Source organism: Ylistrum balloti, unplaced genomic scaffold, assembly GCF_031769215.1.
Source record: "Ylistrum balloti isolate Yb309-2 unplaced genomic scaffold, AGI_CSIRO_Ybal_v1 Utg369612, whole genome shotgun sequence".
Taxonomy (NCBI): domain Eukaryota; kingdom Metazoa; phylum Mollusca; class Bivalvia; order Pectinida; family Pectinidae; genus Ylistrum; species Ylistrum balloti.
The window spans coordinates 924,382-937,372 of record NW_026781887.1 but is presented as its reverse complement, the minus strand read 5'-3'; the positions used below and the strand labels follow the sequence as shown (position 1 = coordinate 937,372).

Here is a 12,991-nt window from a genome sequence, read left to right as displayed (position 1 = left end):
AAAATGCTAGGTTTTCATTTAATTTAATGAGCTTTAAACTGTAAAACAACCAAAAAATGAGATACTTTTCAAGATTACAAAAGAGGGTTGGGGAGTGGGGGGTGTCTGTGATTTATTTTTTGCAATTTTCACCAAAATAGCCACTTTTTCAGAGATCAAATCAGCTAAAATTTCTGAGAAGTAGTAACCCAAGTTGGAATTTATGAATTTAAAAGCTGTGATTTGTGGTGATATTTCCTGCAAGTTTGTTGAAAGAGATTTCCTGAGTTACACTCAAGTGAAGTACCTTATCAACCAGGAAACATGGAAATTGTTGACACTGTAAACCAAATCAAGCAGTCAACTACACCATTAAAAATGTCCACAAGTGAAATTTCTGTAAAACATCATATAAATCTCCAGTTTTCAAATTACAAGTACAAATATAGATGACGAAATGTATGTTGGAATCCATTTTATATTAAATTACGCCTTCCTTTCAGTCGAAACATCAGGAGTACATCCTTAAGAGCAAGTTATATGATACTAAAGTCATTCAGTGTTATAAAGACATAAACTGTGATGAATATTAGTGAATCATGGATTCCCCTGTGAAGGATTATCCATGCCAAAATATATAAACCTACATAGTATATATTGAAGGATTCTACCATGTGACCCAGGAGTAAGAGGATTAAAATAAATAAAAACCAAGTTTTATAAGGTTAACACACACATAGAACACCTTCCAATATAATCTGCTATAATCTGTTTGGGTGAACCCATTTTGAATGTGACCGTCTTGAGAATGACTGTAATCAAGATGGCTGCCAGCTACAAGTTTGGGTTTTGAGATTTGCAATTGTTACATCTCCAGTACTTTATAAAGGATCAGTTCTTGAAATTCCATCGTCATAATCATAACAGAATTAATGTTTTTGTTGTGTGTGCCACATTTTCTGTTTTATCCAGTTTTCACAATTGCTGCTAATGATCATCTTAACATTGAAGTTTTGTTGTTACTAAATTTCACCTCAAAGCTAAACACATATTCTTGAAAGTCAATCAACATTGTCTGTATAAATATGAAGCCATCTTGAATTTCGAAAGATTGAAGGTAAAGTTATGATTTTTTTTAAGAACTACCAAACTTAAGGATCGCCTTGAAACTCCAACATAATCACTGCAAGTTCTTCTTGTAGATGTCCTGTTTTGAGTATAATCAATATTTAAGATGTCTGCCATTTCTAATTTCAACTGTTGTATCTTATAAATAAATGAAGGAAATATCATGAAACTCAACCCTAAAGGTTGTACATGTTTGAAAGTAAATCTGTTGAGAGATTCACAAGGCATTTTGTACACAAGCACAAACAAAACAAGCTTACAGTTAGTGTTGCATGCAACACATGTCCCCTGCCATAAATTACTGTATTTATTAGCAAATAAGCCAATGTCTGCTAATAAGCCCACCAATGTTCTGTTGTAAAGCAAATGGGTGCAGATGCTACTTAACTGTTTGCAATAAGCTAACCCTTTACTATGGATCCAAGTTTATATATGTTGGCCCCATGATCTTATTCCAGTATAAATACATGATTTTTTTCAAGTAATGTAGAACTTGTCCTGTATCAGAAGTGTCTTGTTTTATGAAACTGTATTATTACCTCATAAGCTTCCAGTGTATCAAGATTCAACCAAATTCATCAATCCATTCCCAAATTATTGTCTGAAAACAAAATTGTGACAAGATTCTATTTTTAGTAACAGTGACCTTTGTAGTTGATCTTTAGACCCCAAACAATATCCCACACTATATTGCCTTATAAACTACCATTGTATGAAGTTTCATCCAAATCCATCAATCTGTTCTCAAGTTATCAACAGACAGACGGACGGACAGAGACAAACACTATAGTCCCCTCTGTTTTCATCGACAGGGGACTAATAAGTTAATTTGGTGAATTACTACCTTCCACTGAATGTGAAATTATATGCCAAAAAACAAAACAAAACATTCAGAGTGACTTTTAAAACAAAACACTCACCAAGATCAATCCATACTCCTTAAGTTCCATTGACCTGTAGTGTAGGAGATAGAGCCGAGACAATCTTTTCATTGATTTTGGTAAAAGGTCAAAATGCAGGTCAGAGTGACCTACTTTTGAAGTACATAACGCTTTCTCATCAAGGTGAACCCATACTCCACATTATGAATTTCCCATGACAAGATAACGAAAGAACAAAACTCAAAACCTCAACCTTTCAGTTACCGTTGGGTACTAACTACATACCACTGGCAGGCTCACACCTCTCCAGAACTATTAAGTTTAAATGTATAAGGCCCAATGAATTCGAAGTATATGGATTTTCATATGTAGTGGATACATGTTATTTCTACAAATCTAATATACCATGTGATGGGACAAAGGCATGGCATTTCAACATGGTTTGACATACATAGACTTTGTTGTACAAAACTTGATATTCATATAAAGTTGCCTTATTTCAAATTAGGACGAAAACTCTTGAACATAATGTGTAACTATTTTAATTGAGAGTGATTCAATAAAAAGGCACATGATAATTCCTAATATCAGAACAGTACATCAGCTGTACAGATGTGTTTGAGGTATTAACAATAAACTTACCAAAAGTAACCAGATCATCACTTCATTGATATTACAAAAAAATAACAGATCTCTTTATTTTTACATTGTTGAATTAAATACATAATGTATTGGTACAAACTTTCAATGTCCAATTACAGAATTATTTTTCAATTATATGCATTGCTTCAGTCCAAATAATTGGAAGTCATTTTTTCAACCATCTTGTTCAATGGTCCACTGATCTGATGATATACACATGTACATAAATATAACTTTATATGGTTAAGACACATATTTCTTTGACATCAAAAATTGAACTGAGTAATAACTGACAAAAATCATAATGTAAATAGTATTATGTTAAAAAAAGTGAAGCAAATATTTGAAATAAGACAAATATAGTTAAATTTCGCTTGGTAAGTCACTTCAAAATAAAAGTCAACAAATGAGAATGCATATGCCTTCACATAGGAACAGTCTACAAGCAGAATTCTTGAATTACAAAGAATCTACAAGCCCAATTCTTGAGCTACAAACCTACACGCCAAATTCTTAAATTACAGCTCACATGAGTGTTGTATTTATTGAAGACGACTACAAGTCTTGTGTAAACTTGTTACTTCATTGTTCTGTACATTGTAAATATAGCACTTTAAAAACAGATCAGAAAACCAAAGTCGAATCTTGATGACGTTACATGACTGTCTTGGTAGTGGAAAATGTACCGTCTTCATCCAAATAAGTCTGCCTTAAACGGAAATTAATTTGAGAGTATTTGATATTTTTCAGAACCTACACTTGTGGTAATGTAATATAAAAACTACATGTATAAAACCGTTCAATAATTTGATACATCACTCGCCTAAAGGCTCAGGATATAACTTGTTCCAATGTTATTACATTGACACTGATGTATCTTTTTACTTACTAGGACTGTCCGGTACAGACACGCCCAATCACAAAGTAACCATATGCAAGTGCATGACACAACATACAGAAGTCTAAACACAACAGCAAAGATATCAGCACACTTCATACAAGAACTACAGGGCACTACATTTGGTCCAGCCAACATCAAAGTTACTTCTAATGAATAGCTAAAACACGTGTCTAACGGAAAAAAATAATGGAATGTATGCTAGTCTTAAGTTTATAGCATAGCAAGAACCTCAACCCAAGTGATGTCTGGAAAATGTTAATTTTGGTACATTTTAACAATTTTTACACCAACTTTTCTATAAATTAGTCATAGATTTAAATCCTATTATTCTATTTCTAAAACTTTTCAAGGTATATATTAAAATATCATACATCACAGATAATATACGAAATCCTCAATAATTATAGCTCCTAATCATAAACTTGTAATGTACAATCCTTTTAATGTATGCAATAAATATCATTGACATGTCTACATCAAATCTGTTTACACACATTTAACTGAATACACATGATTTTAATCTATGTTTCAATTACTCTTAAAAAATGACTGACAGACTGACTCTACTACTGAAAGGATAAAACTCAGGTTGAGTGCATCACAAGGTACTGATCACATTGTCAGAACTGTTATTAGAGTAACGCATGTATATTTCATTTGCTCATTAATCAAATACTTTAAGTGGATCAAATATTACACGGTAACAATTAAAAAAATAAGGGATTTCCAAAATGAGTTGGTTATCACAGAGTACATGCTTGATGGTTTAATATTTAGGAAATATGCATGTTGTGTTACATAAATGTATATCAGCAATACACTTAAAGATAAAGAAAAAGTTAGCAATCTCTTTGACACACAAGTTCAAGCCACTAGTATCAAGGAGTAAATTTCCACTCCTTTCATTATCATTATTCTTCAATTCATACAAAATTTTGAGTTCAATTATTGTAGCGGAGTTCAATTATTGTAGCGGAGTTCAATTATTGTAGCGGAGTTCAATTATTGTAGCGGAGTTCAATTATTGTGGCGTGCAAAACTGAAATTAATATTACATTAATACAGGTTTTCAATATATCAAAAATTTGTTTACTTTGGTCAAGTTGGGAAATCACTTTATCACCTTATTTAAAGATTCAGGGCATTATTATGATTTGTTTGTGACTTCATTAGGAAGAAAATAAAGATACACAATTAGGACCGAGGCCTAAATATGGACCAAGGTATAGAGGAGGAAAAATAAAAGGTCACATTTCATATAAAAAAACAGCATGTCCACAACTGTTTCATCTTAACAATCTGGTAAAACATTCTCATCATATTTTGGTAATGCAAAAATAACAAAATTACCAAGTATTGTAATTTCTGTTTGAAGTTGTACAGAATGCTGTAAAAGAGTTGCTACACTGATGTAACTTGAAGATGTTTGAGCTGACTATCGTGAAGAAGAGAATGATACATGAATGTGATGGTGAATGACATCTTCACAGTGTTGCTCAGCAGCATGTCTCATTCTCCTTCCTACAAAACTAAGCCTGTAAACAGAGAAAACGGTAGCTTAAGTGTCGTTGTAAATTTTAGACATAAATTGTAAGTTATAGACATAAATCATTTTCATGTAAACACTCCCAAGAGGCAAAACTTGTTTTCTCTCATTTCCACCTGTGTCAGATTATAAGACTCGGCAAGCCTCGGGTTTTACCACATTTTGTGACCCCTCGGGTGGAATATCCCTATCCTACATACCCATATAGAAAAGAATCTTATAATCTACAATGTACAATTATAATCATTTTAGATGCAATGAAATTTTAGCAATAAAAACTTCATGAAAATTTCAAAATCTTATTGGTTACTTACAACAGTAAACTGTGCATCAATGCATTGGTTGTATTTCGAGTCTGTTCCAAAGGTCACATTAGCTTGGACTTGAAACTCTCCCGATATGAAAGCAGAGGCATCCACATCTATGGACATACCTTTAACGGTGTAGGTTTTCTACAAGAAATGAGTATACATTATCTTAGTAACCACAATTAAATAGCAATCTGGTAGATTCAACACTTGGAAATAAAACATATATTGCAACCTTTGAGTATTACAATTTTTATTCATCTCCGACTAAAACATCCACACTAGTTCTCTCCTAAAGGTACAGATATATATATGTTGTAATCTTCACATACGTGTAGAAATAGAATATATTAACCATTCCACAATCATATGCTAAACACATACATACACTAAACATATACACTTAGTGTCTTAAACAAATGAAAAAGCAGAGCCAGGAAGGCTATACTAAATAAAATTGTACACATTGGACATGTCCTTGTCATATATTACAGTATTTTTACCTTACTTTTTCCCTATTCACCTACGATTAGCTATTGGCTCGAGGATGGCTGTATTGGCCAAGGCTTTAAATCAATCCAATGATCGATTACTTTAGTGTTAGGTTTCTTATGCGCTTTCATTTCAGAAAGTCCAGTTGGTCTGCCATTGTTGTTGTGACAAGTGTTTATCAGACTCTATGTCATAAGTGTAAAACTGAGATGATTCAAACATTATGATGCATTCAATTTCCTGGAGTTTGGGTGCAAGATGGCTTTTTTCAGTATTAGACACAGCTCAAGGTTGTATTGTACAGGTGAGGCTAATTTAATGCATAGGCAGTTATCCTAGTACTACTACCAATATTTATCTAATTACATGTTATTAATAAATACCTTAACAACTGACAAGGATAAACACTGTACACATTCAAAGCTATACATATCCATTCTACCATCAGATTTCTGTTTAGTTGTATGTAAACCAGATGAGAGTATTTCAGGCTATGAACACCCATCTGGTCAAGTATATGAATAAACATTCAATGGTCAAAGTGAGATGTCCGCCAAAAAGTATTCCTGGTAGGTATAAATATAATATTTACATTCTGCGTTGTATTTGCCTATATATCATTAAATCAATTAATATGCCTATTTATAGTTTATGAGTCTGCATACCACAATTTAAAGTGATTCAGTTGGTGTTGGAATAAATAAATCAGATGTGTCCTAGGTAAACAAAACTGGCCTTCAGTGACTTTCACTTTGGTATCAATATACAGTGAACTGACATGTCCGAAGTTGTTAGACTTAAGACCTTCATAAAAATAAGTGAATTTAAGAAGCTATCAAATTATAACAGAACAAATCTATTGTCAAACATGTAATATTGCCACAAAATCATGATCACTGCCATTACATAACTGTTAGTGTATATATATATGATAATGAGATCACTGCCGTATTACCAAGTATATCAACTTTGTCTGCTTCAGTAAACATCAATTTGACAGTCCTCATTACAAATGTAGAATCTGTTACAATGTTTACAGGTACTGACCGGATCGACTTCCACTTATAAATAATTTCTGTTGTTATTCTATTTTGAAAATTTCATCAATCAACTTTAGACAAACTGTTTCATGAAATCTGACTGAGAGCTGTATCACTATTTAATGAAATATTAATGTGCAATAAACTGGTTTTATTTCAAACAAAAGAAAGACTAAAATGTAATTAATAAAAAATTGCAAGAGCTTACAATTATGACTACTATTTCAGACAACTGCTATTCATGATGACACTAGGAACTACATTTATTAAAGCTGTTCTCTGATTTGAACTTGCTGATGTCAGTATTTGGTGAAGTGGGAAATTTAAACTGTGTACTCCTGGTTTTTGTTTGGTTTTTTTTTTTTTATTTTTTTTGTAGATATTTAAGAAATATAAATAATATGCTGTTACCAGATGGGATAAACAGTTGACCTGAAGCTAAGACCAGTGAAAGCTTAATATTATTGTGTCCTAATACCATTGTATTTACCAGTTATCTTCCATCCAGATTGTGTTTAGATCAAATTTATACCTCATCTAGTATAGCAGATTATTGTTTACGCACTGGAACAATCAATGGCCATAAATACAAAGACACTGTAAATATGCTATAAAAATCTCTCAACATTCGAAAGAACAAGGATAATGAGATACTTACTGCTTTGAATGGACAGTGACAGCCAATTCCAGCTTTGGTAAGCTGGGGTGGACATGATACTGGTGCCAGTGCCTCACACAAGGAGGTGTAGGTGCAGGACCCAATATTGGCAATGCATGGCACTTCTATCCAATTACCATTGAAATTCCTCTTCATTTTCAATGACACCTGAATGTAGAAGGCAATGTTGGACATTAAATTTTACACAATGAATAATCCTAAAGAGACCAGAGGAAAATGGACATCAGAGCTACCGTTACCAAAGTCAATACAGTTGTGGTAACACATAACACACCTAAAACTTTGTGAGCAATCCTGTATACCATCACCTGCACATTGTGTGCACATACACACTATACTGTATCTAGTGCGCAACTGTGCTATAGTATTGCTCATTTTGTGCAGTTTGGTAAAAATGTTTGGACAATATTATGGGGTGAAATTGAAATGGAAAACTTGTGTAGTTATAACTACCTGGTAAATAGTAACCACAGACATATCAAAATTGATCTGTTATTATAAAAGTCAAATCCTATTCAACAGTTTTTGAAATAGCACTGGACCCTTAATTAGTTTGTCTTTCTATCGCATATTTTTGTACCTCAGAGAGTGCCAAATGGTGTACATTTGATGACAAAATTACCTGTATATTTGTATATATGTGAGAGGCCAAGATTCGTAGTGAAACAACATTTAGAAATATGTTAACACACTTCGTCCCTATGGATAATATATAAATACACTGTCCAGTCCTGGTGTTAACAAAATAGGTCACTATGGACACTGACAACAATATGAAAATACACTGTCCAGTCCTGGTGTTAACAAACTAGGCCCCTATGGACACTGACAACAATATGTAAATACACTGTCCAGTCCTGGTGTTAACAAACTAGGCCCCTATGGATAATGACAACAATATGTAAATACACTGTCCAGTCCTGGTGTTAACACACTAGGCCCCTATGGACACTGACAACAATATGTAAATACACTGTCCAGTCCTGGTGTTAACACACAAAGCCCCTATGGATAATGACAACAATATGTAAATACACTGTCCAGTCCTGGTGTTAACACACTAGGCCCCTATGGATAATGACAACAATATGTAAATACACTGTCCAGTCCTGGTCTTAATACTAGGAACCTATGGCAGAACAAATCATTATTAAGACCAGTGCCAGTAGTTAGTTACATACAACAGTACCAGGTGTGCAAAACCTTTTCATAAACGTGTATCCCTTGATAAGGCAATATTTTAAGATATTATATACCGCCAGAGGAGAGTCAATCGCCTGCTTTAAATCGATATCAGCATCAATGTTGAGAGTTCCTGGGAATTGTATTGGATCAGGAGTAATGTTCAAATTGAAGGTACTGCCAGTGTTTCCTCCACAGTTCTTGAACACAAAGTCCTTCAAGTTTGTTGGTTTTTGACCCTGCAAAAAACAAACATTGGTTACTAATTGTAAATGGTGACTCCTCCCTGCCCACCCCTCAGGAGGTCCACCCTGACAGGGGAACACAGCTGTCATAGGGCAAGACAAAGAAAAGGTTTTGACAGGCCTAACTTTGACCTATCAAGATCATGAGTATTTAAATCACCCCTACAGTCCTTGAATAAATCCTAACACCCTTCAGTTAGGTGCAAGGTCCAATGCGGCAATTAAGATTGGATGTCTGTAATCATGTTGTTAAGTGCTAGCACTATTTATAGTAAAATAACCAGGAAAATAAAACGACACTAGTATAGCTAAGATGTTTGAAAAAAAAAATCTAAATTCTGTTAAATATATGAACATAAAGATTGAATTTATTTGGGCCACTTCATCTGAAGATAATACTAGATATTCCATTTCTGTTTATTTAGAAATGAGATAGAAAGCTGAATGTTTATTGTCAGTTTTCATAACCAAAGAAGCTAGGGCATTTTATAGTTTAGAAGAGAGAAAACATACGGTAGTCAGTTGAACTAGTGATAAGCAACCCTGAAGTGCATGGGGTTGTACGGTGGTGCAGTGATAACGTATTTGAGGCCTTTCACCAAGCCATCTGAAGTTCAATTCCCCGAACAGACCTGAAAAGGTATGGGTCACCTAGGTACTCAACCATTTGGGTTTTCCCACAGTCATATTCCCAATGTACTTCCATGGGGTCAACAAGAGTGATTGATTAAAGCACGGACTTATATACTTGTATATAAGTCCGTGATTAAAGTTAGGAAAACTTGTTACACAATTGTTGTAAAATAAATAAAATTTATTTTAAAAGTACATATGTACTCTCTAACTCAAAATAGAATATATACACTCATTTCAGTTCCTACCCCTTTTTAATTTAACTGTTTGAAAGACTGTAACTGTATAAATGAATAAATTTTTGTTTTTGTTTCATACATCTCAAACGAAGACAGAAAAAAATTGTAAAATTCTGTTTATCATACGACACAAACCCCAAAATTTTAGGAAAAAGCTAGACAAAATCAGTGGGTGTCGACAGTATTGTGAATTTTGCAGAGTGAGTGTAAGAAAGTTTGATGCTTTTGTTTAGGTTGCCTTGTAATTATTGTGTATAACAAAAATATGTACACCATGGAGCATTAGACTTACAGAAATTGTATCATTTTCTGAAAACATTTCAAGCTGAAGTTTGAAGTTACATGGAAGAGAATTGCTACTGAACTGAAAAATATCCATACTGGATTTTGTTTACAACGTATATCACGCCACGAGCTGAAATTATAACGTCACAGGTGAAGAGAACCGATGGAAACCTTCAACCGATCACAGCAGCTTGCTACGTCATGTTACACGAGTAACACCAAACATAATGTGTTGTTATTGCAATAATGACAACATCTAAAACGTTTCCTGTACAAAACGAACACGGCGTGAAATTATTCACTCAGAATACTCACACCAAGGAATTTTTCCGCAAGCATTTCGAGTTCTCCTTCCGCCATTTTTGAGCTACTTCGGCCACGAGCTCGTGGGTGGAACCTCAATGTATCTGCTACGACAAGTGGTAGAACCACGAAAAGCGCAACATAGCCCACAGCATTCATCTTCGGGGTAGAACGGACAAGGCTGATATAACCAAGCACAGCAGCTTTGTCATGTGACCTTCGCTCGCAACAGGAAATAGCTTATTCAGGTTACCGGTGTCCGGCTAATTTTCTCACACAGTAAATCTTGGCACCGGCTGCAAAGTGTCCAGGCATTTCCTGCTATTTTCTTCGGTGAAATGGTATGATTTGGGTCTGGGGTTTCTTCCCATTTACCTACAACAATAGACTTACTTATTTACAACAAAAGCGAAAATAAGTTTTTCCAACTTAATGTAGCATTGGGTTGAACAAATAACCTCAATTCATTCGTAGGGTTGGTTATACTACTTATTAAGACCTACAATGTACAACTATTAGGGCATGAACTTCACAGTGAATAAAATGTGTTCAACCAAATAGAATAAATGTACAATTGTAGGAAACGGTTTTAAATTAAAACTTTAAAATGAATTAAAGTAACTTACCAGGGATGTGGCTATGAACGATGAACATTCCCTATCGAGTGTCGTATATAGAAATGATCCAGGGGATAGGTGTGGAGGGTATTAACAGGTGACTTGCATACTCACACTCTCACCCGTTCACTCTTTCAGCCAATCACAACACTTCTTTCCATATTTCTTACATACCAATGAAACAGGCAAGCGCGCGACTGGTCAACCCTGACCACTACTCACTAAATGTATGCACTCAATGCATGGATATAAATATATATATACCATTACAATATATGCACTGGGCTATATATTTCCCCCTCCCTGAATATATGTCTCCTTGCATCTCAACTATCCTCACATGAACAACATATTGAGTCATAAATTATACATTGAGAACGGTAATTGCTCTAGAAACAATCACAAAAACTGGCAATTGCAATAAACAGTTTCATTGCTAATAATCAGTTTTTATATAGCCAGAATTATTAAAACAATACAGAATACACTACATGTATATGATTTTAATTATTGTGCGATTTTTAGACCTCACACAATTAAAATTCATGTATATAACCCATCTTTACAGATGAGCTTTAAACTATATATCAGGGAAAAAGACAAGATATTAGGACAAATCAAAGAATCAGTTTCTGCACCTTCACAGGTATCAGCTCATGCTAAGGAGAATCTATATAAGAATGCGGTTGGGCCAGTCCCTACCAGCATAACATTGATTAACGAGCATGAATGAAACTAATACAGATGAAATGGGTTAAGAAACTGTAAACGAATAAAAAAAAATATACATAACAAATGAACAACCACGTGATTATGTTCATTATACCTCAAAGGGCCAATCTGGAGGTTGGGCCAGTCCCTACCATCCAGAGCCAGAAAAACCCTGCAGGTTTAGACTTAGTAAAATGCATTTTCAAGCTATTAAAATACAGTTTTCATCATAGTACTGTCATTAGTTTGATAGGTGGAGCTGTTAACTGACAGTTATTTAAGGTCTAGATTTGGTGTTGGACACTGCAGAGGAAATATCCACTGTCCATAACGGTCATGGGGGTTTCTGGTCGACCTTCTGGCTTCAACGACCCCGGAAACATCCTGTTCTTGATAAACTGAACTGGACTCTTCAAGTATATCACTTCCCAGGTCAGTTATATCAACTGTACCCGTCCTCTGTGTAGCAGCATTATCCGCTAATACGGATATACGATCAGAGGTTTTATCATGGATTTCCCTAGTCTTCTGCAATTTCCTGGGACGCTTTGCGTGGAAACCAGGAGTATGAAGCTCAAGCTCCGAACCTGAATCGGTGTCAGATTCTGAGGTTGATGCAACTGGATGGGGCACTGCCCGACGGACAGGATTAAACTTTACTCGCTTAACCTTGCGGTTTGGTGAGTCAGGGGAACATCTAAAGGGATGGAATTGAAGGGAAGCAGTATATTACGGTGCAACGTACGAGTACGTCCTTTGCCCGATTCATACTTCACTTCATATACAGGAATTTCAATTTGGAATTTTGATAACCACATAGGGTTCCCGTTCCCACCTGTCTGTCAATTTGTGTTTGTCCTTGAGACCAACGTTTCTCACTAACACGCGGTCTCCAATGGAATGGATCTTTTGTTTTGATCGGATATCTTTTTAGCTTCATTTTGTGCGGATTTGTATGCATGTTCCATCCTAGTCCGCAATTTGCCAACATAGGCAGCATGATCAGTTCCCAAGAATGCGACAACCGAGGATGCCAACCAAACATGAGGTAGTGTGGAGAATACCCCGTAGCACCATTCTTGGTTGCATTGAAGGCCTAGACCAACGGACTTATATACGACATCCAGTCAGCCTTTTTCACCTCGTCCAGGGTAGCAATCATCCTGAGAAGGTTTTGGTT

At 34.9% G+C, this 12,991-nt stretch overlaps 1 protein-coding gene across 1 annotated transcript; it reads right to left on the bottom strand.

Annotated features, from left to right (window-relative positions):
- Positions 1–2,514: 2,514 nt before the first annotated feature.
- On the bottom strand, positions 2,515–10,677 carry LOC132546936 (ganglioside GM2 activator-like). The gene is made up of 5 exons (XM_060210667.1): positions 10,496–10,677; positions 8,853–9,017; positions 7,576–7,743; positions 5,392–5,529; positions 2,515–5,066 (listed from the first exon to the last, which is right to left on the bottom strand). Exons 1-5 carry the CDS (start codon positions 10,640–10,642, stop codon positions 5,061–5,063), a joined length of 624 nt encoding a protein of 207 aa, XP_060066650.1. The 5' UTR covers positions 10,643–10,677; the 3' UTR covers positions 2,515–5,060.
- Positions 10,678–12,991: the final 2,314 nt, after the last annotated feature.

Bases quoted from the DNA above. Each gene is read 5' to 3' on its own strand.
- LOC132546936 (XM_060210667.1), bottom strand. From the start codon at position 10,642: ATGAATGCTGTGGGCTATGTTGCGCTTTTCGTGGTTCTACCACTTGTC. The intron at 9,018-10,495 runs GTGAGTATTCTG...TGTTTTTTGCAG, and splicing joins TTGCGGAAAAATTCCTTGGT to GGTCAAAAACCAACAAACTT. The intron at 5,530-7,575 runs GTAAGTATCTCA...CATTTCTTGTAG, and splicing joins GTCACTGTCCATTCAAAGCA to AAAACCTACACCGTTAAAGG.